Genomic DNA, 27,481 nt, shown 5'->3' on the forward strand with positions numbered 1-27,481 from the left:
AAATCAATAATCTGTTCGAAACGAGCAACAAGAGATATAACAAAGTAATATGTAGAACTGATAATTGTATTCAGTTCATTTTCTGCTTCACACGATTGTTTAGTGTTATACAGTGCATTTCTTTAATGTCCCCCCCCTCTTATTTTATGAACGGGTATAATGAAATTAATGCATGTGACCCATCACATTGTGAAATTTATATACATGGAAACTATAGGATTCCTTTTTATGATATTATATCATTGAAGAGGTCGACTTTTAGCAGAAAAACCACCCAGGTAAAAAACTATTTCATTATGTGAGTAAAATACATTAAACATTTTTTATCTATTCAGTTCATTAATCTCTTAATATCGATCGATCATCTTTTTCGAATATGTCGGCGACAAAAAATGACAAAATTGAAATATTTCGAGTGTACAATTATATAGACAACATATATTTTATTATATGGAAGAAGTTCAAGACTGCACTTGTTGAACTTCATTCGATATAATCCACATTCGCCACCATCGTCATTGTTATCTTTATCATGATTGTAAATATTAATAAATTATCAACGTTACTGAATTTAAGATATTGTGAAGTTTCCACGTTGAGTTCATACACTGTTTTCAAAATATAAACGCCACTACAAGGATTTTGGAAATTCAGAAAGACATGGTAAAAACTAATTTCCTTTTGCATTTAAATAAAATTCCAAAGACTGGGATACTATGATCGTGACAAGGGCGGATCTGATTAAATCTGTTTTTTCGTTTACCAGCTGTGCCCCCCCTACGAACGACAACTCTCAAAAGTCAAAACTTGTGCGAGCTAAAGAAAATCGATTGTGGCTTGAACCACCGATTCACACAGCGCCAGCGGTCGATTGAGTGAATGGAGCAAAGCATCCACTTCAACGCGACCGGCTACCGTCCTACCAATGAATACACTGATCCGTTACTTGATTAATAAAAACACTTTTCGAACAGAACATCAACATTGTATTGTAATTGTTTTTTCAAAATCTACCTGCTATATCAGAATCAATCATTTATCCAACTATCATACGAGCGACATTGTGGAATAGTTTGATTTACCAGTTCAACTGATGAAGCTACCGTGTAGCGAAACTCGTTCTTTATGAAATTTATTGTGAAAATTCTATAATGATTATTATCATGGGTAGCGCAGTTTTGTCTCTAGCGGTAACATGCAGTCTTTTCGTTATAAGAAAAATGAGTCCAGTCTTCTTGTGATGTTATCGAAACCGATGATGATGAGGTGATAACACAACTGCCTTGTTTTGGACCTTCGAAGTACACCTCTGAGGGTGATAGTGTTTCCCATAAGAGGTATAATGTTTCAATATGAAAGGTATCTCTTTCAGTTCCTTAACGAATGTTTGTAAATTTGTAGATTTTCGTGGAATTTAGTGTTTATGTGAAAGTAGTTTATTCAAAAAGATTTTTTTTTTCAGTATGTATATGAAAGAAACTTGTATGTATGCTCTAAATATTTTTGAATATTCTGTTGGTTTCCTTCCATTTCATTCGTTGAAAGTTTTCAAAAAATTTCTCACAATTATTGTTCGAATGTCAAGAAGCAGAACGTAATTTTTTTTTCCAAAAAAATATCGATCTGTACAAAAAATATTCTCATTTTAACTGATCAATGAAAGAATCCAAATAATAAGGCGGCAAAGTAATTGGAATAATAACCAATCGTAAAACTGAATCACCTGCAAAATGTTGGTGTCATGGAAGAGATGACCTAGAATTTCAATGTTCAAATAAACTAACTACAAAATCAATTCGAGTATACCGACTTGGTCAGAAAACGCCTCACCAGGTTTCCTTCTGGAAAAGATAGATAAACTTGTGTTCTATCAGCGTAGTGATGAATAGTGCAAAATTTTATACTTTAATATAAATCTGAGATATAGATGTTAAATAAAAGAGGTCCAAGAATGGAACCTTGTGGAACCCCAAATTTGTTATTCAAAACTGCTGATTTGGACTGATTAACGCTGATAAAGTGAGTTCGGTGTTCCGAAAAGCTTTTAAGAAGATCTACGGCACATTTATCCAAACCCAAGTGATTTAATTTATTGCATAAAAGACAGCGGTCTTAGTTATCAAAAGATTTACTGAACTAGACATGTAATGATCATTACCGGAGTTTTTTCCCAATACCAAAACTAACGCGAAGCTAACCCTATTTATGCTATATAGATATCCCATACAGGTAAACCATCCAAGTGTACCAACCTAAATTAATTTTAAAATTTTTCCGTATCTATTATTTTACAATATATGTTTAACTGTTATAGCTGTACCTATATAAAATACAGAGGTATTTTCAGAGGTTGGTATACCTGTATGGGTGGTACACCTGGATGGTTTACCCGTATGGGATATGTATATAGCATAAATAGGTTTAGCTTCGCGTTAGTTTCTAGTTTTAATCTTCCTCTTTGAAGATGATCACTTGGTGATCGAAACACGTGTCGAGTTGTTAAAAATAACGATTTGGTGTTGGGAAAAATTTCCAGTAATATTCATTACTACACCAAAGGTTCCAAACAGTGCATCATAAATTAGACATGTAATACTATTTTTATCGGCTGCTTCGAAAATATCATCAGTTATGGAGAGGAGAGCGGAAGTAGTACCATGCTAAAAACGAAACTCAGACTGAACGCTAGTTATGATATTGTAAAAACTCACAAGTTCCATCATCTCATCTTTGAGAATCAGCAAGATCCTGCTGCTGGACTAACGAAAATTATCTCTAAGAATTTTCTCTTACAGAAAACTTCAACAAATATCAATTCAGACGCAATGCAATGTACGTTTCAGTATCAGCCAGAAATGTAGTTGTTTCCCGGCAGGCATTTTCATTCTGATTGTTGTTTCTTTGGGAATGGATTCAATTATTGAACTTGTACGGAATGGGGTTGTAAGAAGTGAATCACTTGAAAACTTGAAATCAAAGAGAAGATAATAATTGAATGGAATATTAAAAGTACTGGAATTTAAATGTTCAGATGGGTGCTTTGAAAAAAAAATAGGTAGAATAAACCATGAATGTGAAATGTAAGAATATAAGAATGTTAATTTTAGAAGAAAACAAATGATTTTGGTTTCAAAAATGGTTCGAACAATATGGAATGTCAATGACATACAAACCATATACATGAGAAGTTAAAATAAAATTATATTGAAAAATGAAAAGAAGTCTTCTAGTGATAACTAATCCACTCCTGATACATAGAGACGATCCATGAGGCACTTCGATTCGCAAACCACTCTCCTCTCACACCTTATGGTTTATCTATTTTTCCGTTTGACTAGAGATTTCTACACTTAAGGAATCTCCACACTAGAGTGGTTGAATGGGTCGTTGTTCAGTATGTACTCAGCTTCTTTAAACATTTTTTGAACCACTGCTCCTCCCTGTGGATGATTTCAGCTTCAGCCCATTTGACATTATGTTGACGGGTCCAAATGTATTTTCCTGATCACCAATTTGTTGATTTTTTGTGCTCACCAATGTTCTCCTTGTTTCACCAAAGAAGAACTTGCTGCATTCAAATTTTTGTAAGGCTATACTATAGATGGTAGGCCCGGATTTGGAGCAGATTTCACTGTTGTATAGAGACCCATTCATTACCATCCCATCCGACGGACTATTGACATGAATTACAGTGGAGCACCTTTTCGCGGGGAAAAAACCATAACTTGCTGAGGATAATGATAACTCGTCTGAGATTTCTGAAAATAGGCTAGAAAGATCAGGAATAAATCAGTTATCATACATTTTTACTTTTTAAAAGATTATTGACATTTTACTCGTTTGATAATTCATTTTTATTTGAAAAAAATAATTTGTTCCTTTACATATCATGTTATATACATATCAAGTCACTATTTATTCCTTGTGATTTTTTTCTAACACTCAACCCATCCAAAAAGTTTAGTTCCAGTATCTTTAATGGTTTATTAATTCATATTGTCTTTGATTTCAATCTATCAACACATTTTTAGGCAATGGAATTCCAAGCCTTTATCGAGAAACATTGGAAATCTTAACCACATCAAATTCTAATAATGGAACCTTTGGTGTAGTGATAAGAAGAGCTTCCTCTTGAAGATGATCACTTGGTGATCGAAATACGTGTCGAGGTGTTAAAATAACGATTTGGTGTTGGTGTTTCTCTTGAAGATGATCACTTGGTGATCTAAACACGTGTCGAGGTGTTGAAATAACGATTTGGTGTTGGGAAAAAACTCCAGTAATATTCAAGTGGAATATTTTCCTCTTGAAGATGATCACTTGGTGGTCGAAATACGTGTCGATGTGTTGAAATAATGGTTTGGTGTGGGAAAAAACTCCAGTAATATTCAATGGTGTTATGTAATAATTGAGTATAGTTACCCAATATGAGTGGATTTTTGAAAAATCTTCACAAATAACGAAAAGATATTTGTTAAATGAAATGTAGAACACCAATAAATTAGTATATGATATAATATGGTAATTTTCGGAATAAAAAAAGTTTGATTTTGTTTCTAGATCATTTCTGGATTTTTCCAGTTATGTAACAATTGAATCCATAAAATGACTGTGCTGAAGAAATTAATACAATAATTTCCATGATATAATATTTGAATTCAAATAAATGCTGATAATTGTAATATTTGAAGTGAATAGATATTTTTTGTAGTGATATCATATGAATTAAGTAGAGAAGTTGATAAAAAAGTAGTTATTGGAAAACGTTCATTTAAAAATCCAACAATATTTTTATAGCCCACTCAAAGCAAATTTTCACGCGCAAAAAATATATTGTTTTTTTTCGCCATCCCATAATTTTCGAAATCTCAACCCCACTTCATTCGAACCTTGAGAGCAATTTCCGAAGAGGAAAGTAATCCTTTGAAAAACTGAGTGCAGACTGTGTGTCACTGTATATCACAACACGCACTCGCTGCGAACACGTTTATTCACTTTTTTTGCGGTCGCGGATTGTCCTTCCGAAGGCCTTTAGATATCCCGCGCGCACGGCACACTACGAATGCACTGGATCTTCAATCCCGGAGCTGACAACGAAAACTGTCGATCGCACTCGAGCTATTACGACACAAACAACAAAAAACGTAAAGCTATTGTTGTTTGTCGTGAAATTAGAACGAGGTATATAATTAGTCGAATGAGAGTTTTTACATAAGATTATGGAATATTGTATAAACGGTATGACATTCTAGGACGATGGATTTGAACAACGTTTTATTCAATGTGTCTGGTCTGAAGTAAACTCGATATTTCTTTAGTAATATATTTCCTTGGGTGAGTTGATATTCTGAAAATGATTGATGGTGAATTGATTACCTGACGTGTAGTTATTTTCAGCAAGTCACAATTTTATTTTATCTGTACTAGATTATGCCTCCTTATTCTTCCAAAATATGCCAATCGGTTTTTAATGAATTCTAATTTTATATTTCTTGAATGGTAACTAATATATTACCAATTAGCATTTTACCCTTATTATCAAAATTAATATAAAACTTGCTGAATATCCGAATAAGCACATTTGGAATTTTTTTGGAAGCAAAACGGAAGCAAAGAACTTTACAAACAGATAATTGGGAATAAACTGCTCGCCAATCCCAAAGGTTCTAGATCTTTCTGGTCGGTAGCTGAAGCTGTTATTCAAAACAAGGTGTCTACTCCTGATGAAGTGCTCGTCATCGTTCTTAAAAATTACGCAAATAAATTCACACTAGTATTCTGCAGACCTTTCAACCTGTCTTACGAGTAAGGGGTTTTTCCAATCGCTTTGCTATCAGTGACACCAAAAATCATGGAGAAAGCCGTGAACCACCGTATCCTTAAATATTTGGAAGGCTTCAACATCTTGAGAAACATGGAGACTCAAGAGCTGTTGCGCTTGATATTTCTAAAGGTGGCCCTAAACGATCAATCTGCTTGATCAAACGATTGAGTCAATCGATTGACGCGCAATTCAATCAACTGCAAAATGCTCTTCAATCTTTTGATCAAAACCTTATTCTCACCAGAAATGGGACTAGTGCACAATTGTTTTTCGTTCGCTGGTGGTTCATTTTGGTGAGCAATGGTTCCGAACACGGATTTGGCCTTCCTGTCCCTCACATTGGTAGCTCTCAAGCGGAAAAAAGAACAGAAAAAGAAACGACTGTGGTCGAAGGAGTGGTATATGGCAATGATACAGTTTTCTTTTTTCTGTTGTTTTCGGGAAGCTTGCTTTCCGTAGCGGACACCATGGTTTCTACCTAATGACTGACTCAATGCTTGAGAAAAATTGCCCTAGACGATCAACCCCCTCCTTCAACCGCTTGAGTCATTCAAAATTTCTATCAATCACCATCAAGCCTCACTTCAAGCGTCAAACAGGTTACTACATGGTTAATCACGCTTGAGTCAATCGATTGACTCAAGCTTTTGATCTAAATGATTGACCGTCTAGGGCCTCCTTAAGGTCTTTGACCGTGTGACGTCATGAAACAAAAAATGTGTTGAGCGAAAAGACGGGCTGACATAAGCGCGCCACGTGACTGGGTGGTCTGTCTCGTTGGGGGATACGCCTGAGCGTCTGTCTGCTGGAATTATTTATGTCCACAGAAAATTCAAATCTCCCGCCACGAGGTTCTGAGATGCAGAAGCGTGTGCTCTAATTAGCTGGCTTGCTGTGTGACAGTTTGAGGACGCTACGTGACAATTTGGTACACTCTGATTGGTTCACAGCCTAGCTAGCTGGGTGACAGAACATTACGTAACAATTTGGTGCACTCTGGTTGCCAGGGTGGTCTGTCTGCCTTGTATGGCAAGCTGAGAGGTAACCTGACTGTTGTGATGGCGTCTGTCTCGCTGAAGTGCAGTCTGGTTCCCGTGCAAATCATAGCTGTACAAGAGCTTTGCTAAAGATTCCGATGACATACTATACGAGGTTGACGAAAATGAAATGATTCTTTTGGAGTTATTGAATTATACAAAGTCCTTTGATGAATTAGACGTTAGACCATGGGTTGCTTGGAAATGGTGATATTGCCTTAAAAGATCATTTTTAGAAAGATCGTCAGCAACTTGTCAAACTGAGAGGAGTATTTCCAGAAGCCCTCGAACCTATCAGTGCGGTTCCTGGGGGGTTTGTGCTTGGATCTACATAATTACTATTTACATAGACTGTTCAAAAAATGAGGTGGCTACATACATTTGATTAGCGATTTTTTACACTGGTATCAAACATATCTTCACAGTTTCGACTGCTAAACATTTTTCTTCTATTTTTTTTTTCAGTTTATTGCTGAGAAGCACGACTTCACAGAAGATTGAGAAGATGTGAATGACGACGCCTGCCATGGACGCCCCATCACATCAACCACCGATGAAAATGTTGAGAAATTGAAGAAAATTGTTATGGAGAATCGTCGAACCACTATTAGAGAAGTTGCTGAGGATGACGGCATATCGGTTGGCTCATGCCATGCGAAGTTTTCGGAAATTTTGGACATGAAGCGTGTGACAGCGAAGTTCGTTCCAAAATTGCCGAATTTTGAACAAAAAACTACCGCATGAACATCGCTCAGGAATTGTTGAATGACGTCAATAGAGATACAGGTTATGACATCGAAACCAAAGTCCAACCGTCTCAATGGACACGCCCAAGTGAGCCAGGAGTTTTACACGTGGAACTCAAATGGCGACCATATTAACAAAATCAGTTTTTTTTTACTGTACCTCCGATACACAATCCTAGATGGAACCACGAGTAATTCCCTCCTTAAAAAAGTGGGACAGTCATATTAATTACCTTCTTCCATGGGATTTTCGACGGAAGTGTCAATCTTTGGAGCAGTGTCAAAAATTTGGTGTTTTACCTTATTTCTGATTTAGTTAAATGGATCAATGAATAAGTTCAGTCTATTATTATTTCAAGATTGCGCTGGTCCGGTAATCGTGTAATCAACGGAGCCGTGAACATCAAGTGTTCGGCTATTAATTTCATCATTAGGATATCCTGATGACCCTATTCACTCCCTCCTTGATAAATGACCCCTGAACCCTTGTAATTTAGTCTGTTCATCTTACGACATTACAGAAAACCGTTTTCGTATTAACTTGTTCCAAGGTGATTTGTTTGGGCTCGGTTGAAAAATGAATTTGGAATTATCCTTTTACTCATGATTACCTCATTATTCCATTATTTCCCTTAATTTTTTCAAAATTCACAGTTAAACTCAATGATGATTGGTCTTGTGAATTACATACGAGGTCTGCTAAAAAATAAGGTAAATGTTCAAAATTCGCGGGCTACGAACATTTGGTTAGCTTTTTTTTTATTTTTGTCATGTTAGTACACTCATCTTGAACATATGTTCACAGTTTCAGCTATTTAATATGTTCACTTTTTTTGGTGAGAGGCGTAAAAAGGTTTCGCGTGTTCAGGGCGATTTTCTGCTATCGAAAATAATGGATCAAAGAATTTGCATCAAATTTTGGGTGAAAAATGCTATTGGGTGCTCAAAAACACTTGAGATGTTGACTGTGGCATACGATGATTGTACTCTGAGTCAAAAAAATGTTCACAAGTGTTACAAGATTTTCACAGGAGAGACGATTGAGAGGAAATGGATGACGATACCCGCCCAAGACACCCCAGTATATCAACAACCGATGAAAATATTGAGAAAGTGAAGAAAAATGTTATGGAAAATCGAAACACTATAAGAAAAGTTGCTGAGGATGTCGGTTTTATGGTTGTAAACCACCATATCCTCAAATATTTGGAAGGCTTCAACATCTTGAGCGATCGTCAATACGGCTTTCGGAAACAAAGATTAATCTATCGTATATCACTCATATTTGGAATAACGAAAAGAGAAACATGAAGAATCAAGAGCTATTGCGCTTGATATTTCTAAGGCCTTTGACTATGTGTGACATGAGGTTTTGCTGGTCAAACTTTCCTGCAAGTGGCCGTCGATGGATACCTCTCGAATACTTTCACCATCAACGCTGGTGTTTCCCAGGGATCCGTATTGTCTCCAACCCTCTTTTTAGTGTATATGAACGACTCATTGGAAAAAACCAAGAATCCAATATATTGCAATAGAAAAAAGTGTGAATTGCATTTGAGGAACAGCGATATAATGGAACTTAGCTTGCACACGTTTTGACATTAAAGGGATGTTATCCATAAAGGAGGCACAATTGGTTAGCAGAAAAACAGATTCAAAGGATTACATACAGGCCTTTTTCAGATGGGAGCAAAATTCGACCTTTGTTCATTTCTCACGTGATAATTATTAATAAGTAACAACCAGAGAAATATGGTTAGGTAAGGTTAGGTCCAAAGTGAGTGGGTCTATTCGACCCTCCATTGCAACCCGCAAGGGTTTATTGTGGCTCACACCTATTCACACTCGACCAAATAAACCCAGCCCCTTAACGAAGCCGATTAGTTTGTACGGTGAGTGGTATTTCAGGTTAGATGCTAAGGGTACGGTCACCAGCGGGGCAGGCACAAAGTATTTGCTCTGCTGTTTCATCATTATTGAGGTAGTCGGATAGTCAAGGTGCAAGATTATCACCTTGATACCCGCGACAACCTTCCCATACGAGGGTTTTTGCACGTCAGCTACACCTGACAATGCCTTAGATTCAACCGCGCAGGGCTTTTTTACCTCTGGTTTTGGTGAATCATCACTTGAGCGCAAACGTTTCCTAACCTGTTCATGGGGGTTTGTTCCTCCATTTGAGACAGATTCTGCGTACGCCGCTCAAGAATTTGGTGCAAGGCGGTTTTATAAGGTACCCCGCTCGTGAGGAGACTACTCAGTCGTTTCCTGGCTGCACCACCAAACCTTTTCTTTCAGGTTCAGTTATCGAATCAGGGGTTGGAGAGTTGAGAAGCTCTCTCTCCTGATCTAAATTTACAGGGAGGTCAGTCGTGAGCTGGACATCCATCTCCTCTGTAGAGGGGTAATATAACCAGCTGGGTCCATCGCACAAAGACCCTGAGAGGAAAATGAGAAATTAGATATCATATGTAAAGGAATCGACCAATACTTGGTGGAATTTCATAACGTATTAAATAAAAGACAAGCTATTGTATAGCGAAACACGTGTTGCGTTTTTGTAAAAGTGTTTAGTGTAAATTTCACGAAGTGTTTCATGAATGAATTAGATTTCATTTATTATTTATAAGAACAGAAATAATCGCAGCTTTCTTCAGAAAAAACAATGTGGAAGTAGCATTCAGACCACATGTCAGGTTATCTCATTTCCTTTTCAATGCCAAAGATAAGGTTAACAAGTTGGAAAAATCTGGAGTTTATAAGCTTAAGTGTCCGGAGTGTAATAAGAGACAATGCGGACGAAATTTCCAAAAACGGTATGCTGAACATGAAAGGTCCATCAGACTAGAAAAAAAATGATTCGACGTTTTCAAACCATTCCTTGGCATGCAACCACAAGTTTCCGAATCTAAACGATACGGAAATTATGCGCAAGGAAGGGTTGCAAACTCAATTATTTAGAATCCTTGGAAATTCACAAGCATAAACATTGCGGGTGCAACCTGTTAAATGATCGAATCGATTTAATTTACTCTCCGGTTTTTAAATTGGCACATCCGCATTGTGAACTGTAAATTCAGGTACTCAATCAAGTACCTGAAGGGTATATATTGGCGAATCATTGTTAGTTTATTGTATAAGTTTGAGAATGTCCATATACGACGAAACTGCAGTAACGTTAGTTACAAATAAAAGTGGTAAAAACATAGAAATTTTAATTTCTCTTTTCATTATGATCTCCTACCACGTAGTTAACGGCTATATCCATCAATTTTTTAGATTTTATTTCTCGTTGACATAAGAATCACGAATTCATTCATTTAATGAGGTAAATATGAAATGAACTACGTTAGTTGTGAAAAATAGCTTTCATTTATTTCCAGATGATGCTAACTTGGTGAACGAGTTGGCAATCAAGGAACAGTGATATGGTTTTCGTTTGTCGGAAAACTGTTCTCATTAGGATTCAGATCTGTTAATTCTTTCAAACATTAGCGTTAATAAGAAATTCTAACGTTCTATCTGATTTGAAATTTATTAAAACTGACTAATTTGGATGTTATTATGTTTTCTATATCAAAATAGAGACGTGATTCTTCGCAATCATTCTGAAACAATTGTGAGAACATTGATATAACATATTTTATCGCTATAATGAAAGCCATCGTAATCATTCATCAAACAAAAAATTCTAAAGGAAACTGTGATGAATATCGTCGTTATTTGTGTCAGGATTTGCGTGCGGAAAATGAAGTAGATAATACCAAAATTTGATGTAATTCAAGAGACGTCATCCAATCAATCATGTCTGATGTGAATGTCAACGAGATATACAAGTAGGTAAGTATAATATTTTCTCAGCGGACCTGAATTGGTTTCATAAACAACAGTTGATTGACATGAAGCAAAGTATATTCAGTGTTGTGGAAAAAGTGTCTTACTCAGTTGCTGTTTTGTACTGTTGCAGTTGAATGACAGAATTAATGGATGGGAACAAGAACTACCGTTATCACAACATCATATCTGTATCTGTACAGTACATAGGATGAGTGTAGGCCCACGGCACTTAGACCACATGTGACCCATTGTACATCCTCCCAAGAAGTTGTCCTCTTAGGTCATCGTCCATCCTGTCGTATCCAGGAAGGTGGACAGGTCTCTGGGAGACATCTCCTTTATATCGGCAGGTGTAGGCCAAGACCCGCCGAACACAGTCTCTCATTGACGATAACTCCGGACATTCGCATAGGGCATGCCTGACAGTTTCATCTTTCTGTTCACACATCCTGCATAGAGGTGTGTTCACTAGCCTCATATTGTGGAGGTGTTTCCTTAATTGACAGTGGCCAGTCAGGAATTCTATTGTTGAGCGTAGATTTTTCCTGGTCATCACAAGATATTTCTTTCGCCCAGGGTGATCCCTGGGCGATCCAGCCGCTTCCTTGGCTAAAGAGTCGGCAATGCGATTGTCTTTACTCCTGTCGTGCCCTTCCACCCACCTCAGGATAATGTTATTAACTACCGAGGCTTTGGCTAAATCTTGGTGACTCTCTAGTACTAGCCCTGAGGTAACACGTTGTCTGTTCACACAAAATCATATCACAAAAACATATTAGTGATAAGTGATAATGAGAGCAACGGATCAGGGTAAGTGCACGATATTGGGTCTCCTCGACTTCAGCATAGCATTCGATACCTTGAATCATAAACTCCTACTAAATATATTATATTATATTGGGACATCTGATAAAACTGGCAAACTTATGGGCAATTATCTGGAAGATATGAAGCAGCACGTTTGATTGGATTCTCAAGTACTGTTTGGAACGTTTGATGTAGTAATGAATATTACTGGAGTTTTTTCCCGAAGGCTCAAAAGGAAGATCTTCCTCTTGAAGATGATCACTTGGTGATTGAAGCACGTGTCGATGTGTTAAAATAACGGTTTGGTGAATTTAGGTTAGAGAATTTAGGTTAGGTACACAAAATGAGCCAACTTGGGCTTACTACAACTGCTAATACGAGAAGCCGGAGGATTGAAACCTGAGGAATTCCTGTACCAATATCGTATGTGTCTATTTTCACGTAGTTTCCTCTATGTTGTGAATAAATAGGCAAAATTTGTGAATACAAGTTACTGACTAACAATCACGAACGAGTTTCTGTGGTCAGCTGTGATGGCGTCATGGCAACAGAATTCAGAGTGGGGACGGAATGAGAGAGTAATAGAGAAAAAGTGAATAGAGAAGAGGGGAATAGAAACTCGGAGAGGGAAATATAGGTATCACACAGCTGCACGCATTAAACTTTATCGACGAATTTTTGTTATTTCGGCTTGCGGAAATCGTCAGATTATATATTTTTCGTTATCCTTGAATTATTTCCTTCAAAATAAAAAAAAAATTATCTACGCTCGAGAATGTCGAAATGACGTTATTTTTTTACAACTTTACTGCCCTCCCCTTCATTTATGTTACTCTCAAATTGTCAGATTACTGGAATATACACTTTTTAATGTATATTTAACTCACCCTACCTTAATCTGACGCGCTTGACAATTTCTGATGATCAATTTTTTTTTACTAATCTGATCCTTTATTCCTCACAGGCGGCCTTATATATGGGGCTCATATTTGGTGGAGGTACTGAACCGCGTACAAGGTATCCCCCTGTATATTAATCTGCCGCGCTTAAGTTAATTCCGCAATCCCCGCTGGGACTCCCCTATTATAGTAAGTCCACCTGCTGGTCATAATTGAAAGCGCAGCCTCGATAAGCTTGGTATTGAAACGCTCATATCTGAAAGTACTACTCATGAAAGCAATGATGTTCCAGAAAAAATCTTCTGACGTCTTACCACCTTGGTGCCAATGCTCAAATGTTACCTCTGCCGTAATTCAAAATATAAGTTCGACTGCCAACAGTAGAAAATTATTAATATTCCACGCTACATTTACCCTTCAACAGAATTTGATAAAGGACAATCTGATAACAATTTATATATTCTTGTTTGGAAATTAATCAGAACTATAAAGGTAGATTCTAAAAATTATCTGAATTTGACGTTCATTCAGTTCCTCATATCCATATTATACAGGGTGTTTATTAAACATGCGGCAAAAATTAAAGGAACTATTCTAAGGATATCTTGTCATTTGATGATTTTTTATAGGGCGCTTTGTTTCGAATATACGGAGGGAAAAAAATTTCGACATTTACAATTTATTACCAAAAATTACATGTAATGTTTCTTAATCTACCAGAACTGTTGAGATTGACTACCCCCGCTGCGATGCAAGAATCCAATCTTCTTCTCATCAACTAACGACTCAAAAACACCGGGATAGTTTCTGATTGCGTTACACCGAGCAATTATCCGATTTCTCAAATCGTCCACATCTTCCACTGGAGTAGTATAAAGTAATGACTTTAGGTGGCCACATAGGAAACAATCCACGGGTTCAAGTCCGGTGATCAAAGCAGGCCGCAGGCCGCCAATCCAGCGATCTCCATATGTTACCGTTGAAAACTCTCAAGCCAATATGCTAAAATGCGCTGGTGTAACCAATGGTATATCCTTCAGAAACTGAGGTAGCGTTTGTTCCAAAAAGTTGCAGTATACCTCGCCGGTAAGTCTTCCTGGCAGAAACACCGGTCCAATTAGGAAGTCACCTACAATTCTCACCCAAACGTTTAACGAGAACTGATGTTGAAAGCGATTTTCAAGCACCTCATGTGGATTTTTTTCAGCACAAACATGGTTACTGTGGAAATTCCGCATGAAATTTCTTGAGAAACTGGCTTCATCAATAAAAAGAATAAGCGTCAGTAGTTGAGGGATTTAAACCAATGTGCGCAAAAGCCATTAACAGAATGCAATACTTGGATGAAAATGTGAAGGAAGAAATGCCTTAACTCATCGTATGTGGTATGATTACAACAAATAGTCTCTGAAATGTTACAAATCATCCCGTTTCTTACATTCAAAGCATTTGCAATTTTTTGAATGGAGGTACTTGGATCTTCCCCTATCATGGCCAGCACATTCTCTTCTACTTCTACCGTTCTTACTATCATTGGCCTTCCTCTGGTCCTCCATATCGCTTCAATGCTCCTGTTTCATGAAGTCGTTGATGTATACTTTGAAAGGTTTTTCTATTAGACACATTACGATTCAGAAATCATTCACTGTACAACCGTCAAGCTTCCAACGAATTGCCATCAGTAAGTCAATAAAAGAAACGCATGTCAGCCATCTCTGCGTTACTATAGTAAGTCGTGATAGAGGACTTCACTAAGAAATCTTTCAATATTAAACACAGAAAACGCACGTCAAATAGACAAAGTCAATATACAAATGATAACTTACGAGACATACTATTCAAATTGAATGCCTGCAGCCGTTTGTAGTAATCGGAATGTTGTTGATAGGTATCAACGGAATTGTTAGATTTTTTATTACTTGGTAGGTCCAGTGTAGTACGCTACACTATTATTTCGACTACGTTAATAATTTTAAAATTACCTATCACCCTATCAAAAATCATCAAAAAACAAAATATCCTTAAAATAGTCCAAGGTATAGTCCCTTAATTTTTTGACGCATGTTTAATAAACACTCTGTATTTTATAAAAAATGGTACTTTCCAAACATTTTAGTGCGTTTTCTCTGTATTACTAGTGGCTTGAGAATATGTCAAAGGTTTCCTCAAAATTTTACTAATATCAAAAGTTGAACTAGGTTTTACTCTTTTTTCGTGGTATACCGTGTGGTATAATCAAAATTTCAATTACAATTTGAACACGGGTTGTCATCAGTTCGATGTTGATTGATCACCTGAATAGTAAATGAGCCATCAAGCATATTCACTCTATTGGTATGTATTTTTTTAAAAAACTTTAAAACTGGACTACTGCAGAGAATTTGAAGGGTGTTGAAACGACACTCCTACACGACCCCCAATGTTTCTGATATATCCTTGAGTGAAGGGTAAAAGTTAAAGCAAAAACAGACACTAGAAAACAAATGAGAACGACTTGTAGTCGAACCTGTCACTTTTTCAGTTGATTTTGTGAAAAATGCTTTTATAATTCACTTTCTTGCCAGGAAGTATATTTTTCAAGTTAATTTGTTTACTCCATGTTAATGTTCATTGATTTATCGATTATACATCTGTTTGGAACTGAACTATCATTTCCATTCTCCCACAATCCGAAATAATTTCGTGTCTATGTTATGCGCTTGATAGCCATTCAGAGCAATTTCGTGCTTCAATTCCATCAAAAGGAATAACAAACTTCGGAAAACAACCCTATCGACGAAATTGTCGATTAATCTAGTTCAACAGAGCATCCATTCGTCCAATAAACCATTTTACAGAATTGACTGATACAATTTCATGTGGTCGAATTGAAAAATGAAAAACCTAGAAAATATATATCAATACAATCTCGTTACTGACTATTTAGGTATGTTACAATATAACAAAAATGTTCAATAATATTTTTTTCTGGGGAAACGATGTATGATATATAATGAAAGAAATATCCGAATATTTTGAATGAACGCATTATTTCCTCGTTCGCATACGTCAATATTGAAAACTGCAATGATAAGTAAAGTTTTGTTGTGTTCAAATAAAAGTTATACAGTGTCACCATTAAAGTGAGCACCATATGAGAAACTTTTTTTTTCGAAAAGTTTCAATGAAGTTTAACTTCTGCACTTGTTTGTGCTTTGAATTCAAATCCCTATCACCACTTAGTTTCAAGAAAAATTTGAAGAGATTCATGCTACAATCCGGTTCTCTTCTTTTATAACAGTTATCAGTTGACACCTATACATATGTTTTTACAATAAATATGAAGAAATCATCAAATTTATCATCATATTTGTAACATGATTTTCCACACATAGAACATATAGTTTTCATTTATTCGTTTATTGCCTCTCTTTTCTACTTTTCTTCTGCTTCTCTCCCTCTTTTCCTTTTTTTTTTTCTTTCTAGTTTCAATCAAGCAAACAATGAGCAAGAGCAATTTCTGCCTTGATTCGTCATGCGCAGACGTTGAATTCTGCCATTTGTTAGGTTAGATTAGTATCCCTTGTACTGAGTAACCTTTCAATACAAGCATTTATTATTATTATTATTAAATTTAACTTAAAATGATGCGGCCAACTGCGACCCACTGACGTTCAGTGTTTGTCAAATTCAACTTTTTTTTCGAAAAAAATTGAAAAAGTGCATTTCTAGATCGAATTTAACAAAAAGTTACTTGAAAAAGTTGTGCCTACAGCAATTTTATATCCATATGCCAAATTTTATGCAACTGGGATAAAGTTAACGTTTTGCTTATTTTTGACAGATATCCCCTTTACTTTAAAAAACAAGTTCGGTTAATTGTCAATAATTCATGTATACATAACAAACTCATCATGAAGTTTGAGTTTTCTGGTAAATTTTTACTTATACGGACATTTTCAGAGAGAAATTAAAAATGTGCTATAAAAATTTCAACATGACTGGTGCAAAGTTTCAATCACTTGGCTATTTTCTTAAACAAACGTCAGTACCTTCAATTTTGAAAAAGCAGATACAACTCAAAAACTGCAATAAGTATTAATAAAATTACTAGAGTTGAAATTACATTGAAATTTCAATATTCAGTATTTACAGATCATTTATAAACACTAACTAGGGCGGTATAAGGATGCTTAATCACGTTGAATAAAATTTTTAAGTAGGTCTTGACAAACAAAATGCATGCTATAGTAGTGTCAAGTTGTTGATTTACTTGGTAAATTTTTAGCAGTTATTGTTGCAATAATGTTGTCTCTTCGGGAAAGAATAGAAATACTTTTAATATGTGGTGAGAATACACCATATCGGCAAGTAGCTAACATTTTTAATGAACGGCATCCTGGAAAAAATGTTCAACATACTACTGTGTCAAGGATAATATCGAAATTCAGAGAAACAGGATCCGTAGCAAATCAATTTAAGAAAAAGCACACTCCAAGTAAATATGATCAGGAGGCCCAACTTAACATTTGTTTAAAAATTATTGAACACGGGTAAACGAGCATAACCGATATTATAAAAAATACCGATTGCAAGAGAGAAAATTTTTATTAAAGGATGAATTTTGGCCTTACAAGCCAAAATTTATCAACACATTAAAAGAACGAGATTTTGATGTCCATTTGGGGTTTTCATTCTGGTTTCAAGGAGAGAGAGAGAGGAAAATGTAAAGTTTCCGTATAAAATTTTATGGACAGATGAGGCAACGTTCTCTTCAAATGGAACGGTAAGTTCTCAAAATTGCCGATGGTGGGCCCAAGAAAATCCCAATTTCACAGTTGAATGTGGTGATCAGTATTCCTTTAAAACTAATGTATGGTGTGGGATACTTAACGACCAAATAATTAGGCCATTTTTCTTTAGGGAAAATTTATCACCGGTCGGTTATCTCAACCTTTTAAATAATGAGGTTAGTGAAGTTTTGAATGATATTCCTTTAAATATTGAACACGACCTATGGTATCAGTTTGATGGCGCACCAATACATCACACTGTAAAACAGTCCCTCCAACAAATGTTCAGAGGCAAAATTATTGGACGTAACTGGGAACATTATTGGCCACCTAGATCACCCGACTTGACGCCTTTGTGGGGTTACCTGAAACGAAAAGTGTACCGAAGTAGACAATTTACTGACATTCAAAGTCTGGAAAATACCATTCGCGAGTGCTGTGCAAATATAAATCCCCGATTTATTAAAAATGCAGTTACAGATGTCAGTAGAAGGACCATGAAACCAGTCATGTTAAAAGTTATAAAGCAAATTTTAAATTTCTCTCTAAAAATGTCCGTATAATTAAAAATGTACCAGAAAAGTTAAACTTCATGATGAGTTTGTTATGTATACATGAATTATTGACAATTAACCGAACTTGTTTTTCAAAGTAAAGGGGATATCTGTCAAAAATAAGCAAAACGTTAACTTTATCTTAGTTGCATAAAATTTGGCATATGGATATAAAATTGCCGTAGACACAACTTTTTCAAGTAACTTTTTGTTAAATTCGATCTAGAAATGCACTTTTTCAATTTTTTTCAAAAAAAAAGTTGAATTTGGCAAACACTGAACGTCAGTGGGTCGCAGTTGGCCGCATCATTTTAAGTTAAATTTAAAGCACAAACAAGTGCCGAAGTTAAACTTCATTGAAACTTTTCGAAAAAAAGTTTCCCATATGATGAGCACTTTAATGTTGACACTGTATATGACAATTGGGAAACTCACTAAAAAAACATCAGTATCTTACCCTGGATTCCGTTAATAATGGATGATGACGCAATTCTAGGAAACGTACTGCATGAAGATTAACTCACCTGTAACAAAAAACATATGAATGAGACTTTCATACATATTTTTCACCGATTATAGTGTTTTCAGTATCAATCAACTTTGATCAGGCAGCAAATTACCCGAAATTTGCAGGACATAAACAGGGTGTTGATTTTCCACCCTCAATTGATCCCGGAAAATAATATGAGAAAACTGAAAAACCTCAATTTCATTTGCCAGTTTCAAAGAATATTTCCAGCAATTGCATAAAAATGCATAGGATTCCATGGAAATCTTGCATAGGAATGGATGTCAAGTATCACATTATTTCAAAGGACTTCACAGCCTCTTTCAATAGTATCTTCATTTATCATTTTTTAACTGGTATTTCTAGAAAACTCGCGGTCGTAAACTTCAGAAGAACTCAGAAACTTTCAGTATGTCAATTAAATGAAAATGATTTTATCATTGAATATCTTTTTGTTTATTAAATGGTAAATATTTTAGATTCTCATAGCAAAATGGAAATTTTAGCAACTGGAATTTGGCAATTCCAAATCCTTCTTTTTTACATTTGAAGAGATTCTTGATTGGAATAAATAAATTTTTCTCAATCAAAAAGATGTTCACCAATATATACAAAAGCAGTGATTCGATTTCAGTAAAGACTTTTTTTTGATTGGTAACAATCAGAAATAGAAATATCTCACCACTACCGAATGAAGGCATTCAAATTAAGATTTTTGGAATATTTGTTGAAAAGCACACCAGCTGCTAACGGAAAATATCAAAAGAATGTCATGCGAGATTGTTAAAAAGCACTAAAAATACATGAATTCCTTTTCTATAAAATAGATATACTGTAAGTCTCACAAAGTCAACGCCATCCCTGAACTTCTCCTGTCGAGGGGTCATAACAAATTTGATGGTTTGAAGTCAGAAACTCAAATTGATGCAGAGGATAGTTTAGTTCCACAGTTTCTTTCATTTTCAGCAGAAGAGAACTCCCAATTATTATATTTCCGTCAGTGATCAAATGGAGAAGAGGATCAACTGAATGATCTCCGCTATCACCTGATTGAACTCCCTAGACTCCCTAGACAGGAAGATTGTACGTTCAATCCAGTTTAATATTCCTCTAGAATATGATCTCTTGGTGATTGAAACACGTGTCAAGTTGTTAAAAATAACGGTTTGATGTTGGGATAAAACTCCAGTACTTTATAGAACTATAGAACTCTATAGTTTTTAATGTTTATCAAATCCACTTTCCCATTACATCCTTCCCAATCAATAAGCATACATTTTCATTTACAATTCTCTGTGATAGTAAATAAACATTAATTACCCCCTCTGAATCTCAGGCCCGATCACCACGGTCCAACCTCTTCTTCTTCTCAATACCCTGTGCTCAAACGCCGAGAAGTCGTCATTATGTTTCTTTCTATGATGCGCTCCAGACATTATTATAAACAAATGAACAAAAACCACCCACGCAGAAACTATTTAATGATGCAAGTTCACTTGTTTTACATCGGTTTATGAATTGGCACAGGTCAATGTTTACATTCACAAAAAGAGTTCGGTTTCAGATAGCAAGTCGATAACCATCACATTAAACTGAATAAAAACACACTTTATTTCAACAGATCGAAATTATCGACCGCATGTGAAGTTTTCCACAGTTGTTGACTTGTATTATGGACCAGCGACAAACTGAATACACTCAAAATAGAAAGACACTTGTCACCGAAGTGGAGCGGCAAAAATAGATGCGACATCCCAAAACATCCAGGGCTGATTCTAGTCCGCACCTCGTTGATTGTGGTCAGTGAGGAATACTTGACAAAGTGCCATAATCATTTTCGAAGACGCGCGAAAGTGTGCGCATGGTGGATGCCAAAACTTTTTGGAAAACGTGCTCGAGCTCAATGTCGAGTAGGTGGCATTTCGTGGAAATATCGAACATGTTGAACATTTTTCCGCCTGACCGGCGGTTTACACATGACTAATGACTAATGACTCAACGTGAATAGTTGACGCTGGTTTCCTGAATACTTTCATGGAATATATTTTCATAACACCCATTCCAACAATTTTCTTACTGTATTAATTCCTACACATACTTCATTGAATTGCTGCCATATCTCTGACATTATGTATTTCATCAGTTCGGACTTCCATTGTCTATATAATATAAATTGATTTGATAAACCTGTAAAAATCAAAAGAGATTAACCGAAAATAACAACCAGTACTTGTACTTCCCTACATCAGAGGATTATCGGAAAGGATAAGACGGATCAGGTCCAAGTATAACATCAGGACCTGCTTCAGATCTGGGAACACTATCCGTAGCAGCCTCACGAAAACCAGACCACCAAACGCGGACTGCGATTCCAAGAATTGCATTTACCGGATACCCTGCGAGTGCGGAAAATCATACATCGGTGAAACTAAGAGGCCATTGAAATCATCCACAAAGAAGAACACTGGTTTAGGAAAAAAATTCAAAGGAGCCGCGTATATGTTGTCCAATAACGCATTTAGTCAAGCTAGCATAGAGATACTTATGGAAACCTCTAATCAAGCGAAAAACGACCAACTCCCAACAAACGGTCATCTCCCGCCAAAACCGATGAAGCGGAAAGAGGAAAGAGGGGATAGGTGAAAGCACTCGAATGACCTATAAATAGTCAGATCTCGGAGGAATGAGTACAGTTATCACAGATTGTGGATACTAACAATCGAAACGTTGTGACAAAACTTGGTTTGAAATCTTTTAATTTTTATTCTTTCATTTTTTGTTAATAATATTTTTAATTTTTCAATTTTTTCAGCTTCTATTAATATTTCAATTTTTATTTGTTTGGTTGTAGTTGTATGTTATTTCTTTGTAATTTCAGTTTTGTGTTTGATAAAATTGTTATTTTCGGTTAATCTCTTTCGATTTTTTCAGGGTTATCAAATCAATTATTATTATATCAGACAATGGAAGTCCGAACTAATGAAATACACCACGAAACATTGTCAACCACTTTCACACAAACGTCTGACATTATGATTATACAGAAATCGCTTGCTTCCTTTGATCTATTGCCTCAAATTCTTAGCTGCAGACGAACTGTCTGCAGCTAAGGTCTTCGAGACTCAACAGTTTTTTGTTTAAGTGTTCTCTGAATGAACACTATCCAATGAGTACCTAATCCCGTAATTCTTCTAAAGCACTCGTTATTTCGTTTGAGCAATTCTTCAGTTTCTCAGTAGAAGGTTCATTATTGAGGTTCTTCCATGTGTATTATAAAGTATGGTTCCCAAGCATTCCCTAAGTTATTTCCCCCATATTTGCATATTTCCTATAATTTTCGAGTATTGGGAGTATCTTCATCTATCTGTTTTTGTTCTCTATATCTTTCAGTTATTCAAGATATTCCCAATTTTGAGTTATCCCAAGTGTTTCGAAATTTGTTTTCTGTATGATACCTTGTAACTCGAACAATTTATTTTCCAAGCTGGGTCTCCAGTGCTGCTTATCACTGCTTTCGTCATTTCCAAATAAGCACCAAAACAAAAACGCATATTCTATCATGATTTCAACTACAATTGTGTGAAAGGAATACTGAGCCAAACCGATATCAGAATTGTTGCATCTCTATAAAAAGAAGAGGCAAGTAAACTATCACCTATGCAAAACATTGAATTTGTGGTCTCCCAAAATAGATCGTTAATTGTTGGGGGCAATATGTATCCCTGAGCTACATTCGTGTTGGTGGTAAAAGTACCCCAGGAAAAAACGCCGATTGTTGTTTGAAAAAACGGTCTTTGAAAACCCTGGAGACCTACCAACAAGCCATAACGTCGAAGTTCAATTAGTAAGCTCTGATGCCGAAGACGATCAAACTTGAAATGATCATTTTTGAACAGTCCGTGTATTATGACGGCGTTGTTCCAAATATGGTTGGCGTAAGAAACACGTCTGTAGATCTTTATTTTCTGATATAACACTGACAAACTCTTAATATATTCAAGTATTCCACATATTAGAGAATGTGATGATTTGAGCTTTCTCCATGATTTCAGATATCAATGATCATGTACCTTGGGAGGTGTCTGACTTGTCTATTCAGTCCAAGTCTCCAGAAAACACCAGCCTCTTGGGCTTATTGCGTCACTCATGTCACCCATTCCACCAGTCTCGTTTCCTGTACTAGTTTGTACAGGTTCCGTGTTGGATGTTCGTCATATTCTTCTGGGCGTAATTTTGTACTTCCATATATTGTCTGCCTCCTATGATTCAGTGCCTCACATTCGCATAAGATTTGTAGATCTGTTTCTGTCCCTTCGTTGCATAATCTGCAGCTGAGGTCTCCGTTGTACAGCCCCATTTTATTCAGGTGTCCTCTAAGCGGACAATGACCGCTTATTAACCTTGTAATTATTCTGAGCCGATCCCTACTATCTTGAAGTAGTTCTTCGGTTCTTTTCTCGGACGGTTTCTTAATGAAGGTTCTACTGTGTTTGTTGCCAGGTACTTTTGTCTGTATGCTTCTTATTGGTCCATGTCCTAATCTGGTTTCGTACCAATGATTTTGGTACCCCCAGAGCTGGTTCAGGACCTACATATGAAGTTGATGATCCACGTCTAGCGCATTCATCAGCTTTATCATTACCTGTGATTCCTTAATGCCCTGGCACCCAGTACAAAGTTGATTTGTTCCTGTTTGCAAGTTCATTCAGTTCTTCATGGCATTCCCAGACCAGTTTTGATGTCACCTTCGGGTTTGTTAGAGCCCCTAGTGCGCTCTTGCTGTCCGTAAAAATATTGATCCGCTCATTTCTTTGAGATCTCAATTTAATAAGCCTTGCACACAGCAAAATAGCATACACTTCCGCCTGAAATACAGATGTGTATAGTTCTAGCGGATAGCTGTAGTTTAGATTTCTCTCCGCTCGGTATATTCCACCTCCCGTTCCAGACATGTTTGGTCTTCGATCCATCTGTATACCAGGTGTTTTTTCCAAACATGTTTTCGGGATGACTAATGGTCTTCCACTCTTCACGGCTTATGATTTTGGCCGTGAAGTTTGTGTTAAAGGTGTACTTCGGTGTCATGTGGTCCATGCACATATTCAATATGTGCTCCTCCACTTGTTCCGAAATTTCTGTTCGGTCCGGTCTTTTGTAGAATGATAGTGTTAGATTTGGCTCATAAATAACTCAGTCTCGTATGTGACAACCCTTCGGGTCCCCAACGCAAAACAATTGTGGCTTTCAACGCGTCTGTTCCAACGGTGCGATCGTAAAGAGAAGGAATATTTTGCTGAGGAATACTGGCTGTTAACAACATATTCTAACGCATATCAATTGTGTTTGATAAACTTGAGATTGCTACCTCTTATATTATTGTTTTTTAGTCGTGATTGTGATCGTGTGAGTATACATCAACTGGTTACTTTTCCTACCTAGAGCTACCTCGAGGAGAAGATAAAAGACTTCACTTTGTCTTGGGATATTTTGGATTAAGTCACTGTTAGAAGCTCCCGGATTTATGCCACAAATACGCGTTGAATAAACTGAATTATTTTAAACATTTCTCACTCTGATATATCAGTGGACTCAACTGTTCTCGAATTGGATAACTATGAGTACGATCGACGACACCTCCTCTTACGGAGACGCCATCTATGGGATCGACAATGAACTCAATTCTTGAATATCAAAGAGAAACGAGTCTCCCCAGTTATAAAGTCAAGTTTCGACATCGACACCCAACGAGATTCGTTGACCCTTCTTAACGTAAAACGACAGTGGTTATCCAACGTGACTTTCCCAACGATCCGATCGTAGAGAGAGAGAGAGGATTTTGCTGAGATACTCGGTCGCATATTGTGTGTGATTGTGATCGTGTAAGAATACATCAACTGGTTACGAGTATTTTCCCTACCTAGTTCTGAATAGTGGAAGCTCAAGGTAGGGTAGCTCAAGGAAGAGATAGAAGACTCCACTTTGCCCTGGGATATTTTGGAGAAGTTTTTCAGTTTTGAATGCACATATAGTAAACCAACTGGTCTATAGTTATTCAAAAGATTTTTTTACTTAAGCAGTACTTTTTGATTGACGATTTATTAATTTTTTTGATATTCATTTTCACTGATTTTAGGTTACCGCTAGTATAGACAATGTAGGTATCAAATTATTTTTGATAGATATAGGCAATGTAGGTATAAATAGGTATATTGACCGAAACTAGTCAACACATATAAAACATTCGTGGAAAATAGACAAAAGTGTGTTTTTATAGTGTATCCTCAGTACTCAAGCAGTCTTTAAACAAGAAGAACAATATATTCTGTCAGATGAGTTAAAAAGCCCATATCAGATATGGTTTCAATCCCATATTTTACGTTGGCACTTATTCTGGCCAGAGAGCTGCTACAACCGCTTCCCATTTTGAAATTTCTAGATATTGGTTCAGGTCCAAACTTTAGTCTAGTAATTATTCCAGATATTTAACCTTTCATTACGACAGTATAATTCCCGTATCTCAGACCTATTATTGTAAACAATCATACTGTCATGAACGATTTGAATAGGTTCATGTTTAGTTCTATTCCTTTGGTTGAAGCCTACTGTATGTGTCTTCTCACTTTATCGTTCCATTCGCCACAGACTTGCATAGCCCAGTCTGTGTCCATTATATTCTAGATGACGGAGTAACTCATTCAGCATAAGATTCCATAAAAGTATGATAATGAATACCAATGTCCCTCTGATCAGTCAAGTCATCTCCCAGCAGAGTCTAGTTCATAAGGTAAATTCGTGTTGAGCAAACATAAAAAACTCATAAACATATAAGCGACCACTGTTTGGATTCAGAATGACATGTAAAAAATATCGTTACGTTTTTCCCCGTGGGTCGACCAATAATTGACTACACTGAACAATAATCAAACTTAACTTTATTTCACTTCAAATACAACAAACACCTCAATTATTATTCGAATGTCTATCGCCTTACTAGATCACTTCGCGTACCGCACTGTAACTTTCATTTGATTGTGTCTATATGCTCCTGACTAGCGTTTATATATCGTAATTGAATGCAGTAGAACTTTCGCCTGAATTCCATCGAAATCGGTAAAATTATTCTCGCTACATCTAGAGCGGCAGCGAACATCATACATTCGCGCGCTCTTAGCTACGTCACAATTGGTTTATGGCTACCAGTGGCGGCCGACGTTATTTTCTTTCGGGCATAATTTACAACAATATATTTTAATGATTTCACAGCACACAAATAAGTTGAAATAATTATTGACAAACTGAAACTCAAAAAGGCCTTAAATTTTTCGTCAATATCTCAAAAACTATAAATACATAAGAAATGTAAGTATGAGATTATGATTGTGGATAAAATTCACAAACGAAGTGGTAGGGTAGGCCTACAGTAATCCAGGGCAAAGATTTGAGGACCCTGGCGGAGAGTGACCCATTACAAATGGTGTGTGGGATGGCGGAAGAACTGAGCGTCAGCTCCCAAGGGTTTGAAACAATTTCAATGCTCCACAGCATTTGTCACGTCTCGAGGTGAGTTCTACCGGGCCAAACCATTACAGTAGGATCCTAAGGGCCCCCGCGCACTGGCAACTTTGTCAAAGCAACTGTTTGGTTGCTTTAAAGAAATCTAAATTACGCACACGGTATTGAATGCAGCCCCGCGCACGGGCGACTTTAAAGTTGCCGTGACTAAATAATTGCGTCTAGACCTATTCCAAGGGTGACTAAACAGTTGCCGGCAGAAATGAACAACGTGAATTTCTACGTAACCTCGCGCACTATCAACTATTCAGTTGCTAGACGGCTTTGGTCTGGAGTACATGTGCATTTCCTATTTTTCAAAGCAATGACTACGTTAGATGTTGAAACGTTTATTTTGGCAATCGAGAAGCGGCTAACGTTGTACAATACGCATTTAATGGAGTATGCTGGTAGAAATTAGAAAAAATGGTTTATTTTAAGAAGTTCTAAAACAATTTTTAGTTTCCTTATTAGTCAGTGGGCTATGCTTGAAGACTAGCAGTAAACAAATCTAAAGCAAATGGAACTTCAAACGTTCAAGCCAGTCTCTATATGCCTACACAGTAGGTTTAATGGACTGACGCCTATCAGAAAAGAAGTACTCCCCTGGCTAATACCACGAAGGGCGTTGGATTATATCCGACAGGCGTCAGTACAGGAATCTTCACAGAAAATTTCCTGCATATGCAATATGCATATGTCGGATATAATCCAACGCCCTTCGTGGTATTAGCCAGGGAAGTAGTTGTTTTCTGATAGGCGTCAGTCCATTAAACCTACTGTGTAGGTATATAGAGACTGGCTTAAACGTTTGAAGTTCCATTTGCTTTAGATTTGTTTACTGCCAGTCTTCAAGCATAGCCCACTGACTAATAAGAAAGTTTTTCTTCCTTATTCAGAGGAATCGGGCAAATTACGGATATGCAGTTGGTTAGTACCTCGTCCA

The 27,481-nt window shown here is 36.6% G+C and overlaps 1 protein-coding gene across 7 annotated transcripts in view; it reads right to left on the minus strand.

The window, feature by feature from the left end:
* Positions 1-27,481, minus strand: part of dnc (phosphodiesterase dunce) — a 768,665-nt gene that overhangs the window by 503,738 nt on the left and 237,446 nt on the right. For 3 of the 7 annotated variants that reach the window (XM_074172540.1, XM_074172538.1, XM_074172539.1), the window contains exon 1: positions 4,890-5,061. The exons of 2 other annotated variants lie outside the window; for them this stretch is intronic. Coding sequence is in view for 1 of the 5 variants with exons in the window: in XM_074172545.1 (XP_074028646.1) it covers positions 20,305-20,420 (116 nt within the window). In the remaining 4 variants the exon portion in view is untranslated. Of the gene's footprint in view, positions 1-4,889; positions 5,062-20,304; positions 20,654-27,481 lie in introns of those variants that run through there. 2 more of the 7 variants (XM_074172545.1, XM_074172541.1) reach the window with 2 other exon arrangements.

Source organism: Leptinotarsa decemlineata, unplaced genomic scaffold (genome assembly GCF_025532065.1).
Source record: "Leptinotarsa decemlineata unplaced genomic scaffold, Ldec_3_MD MMD2_tig00000133_RagTag_RagTag, whole genome shotgun sequence".
NCBI classification, from domain to species: domain Eukaryota; kingdom Metazoa; phylum Arthropoda; class Insecta; order Coleoptera; family Chrysomelidae; genus Leptinotarsa; species Leptinotarsa decemlineata.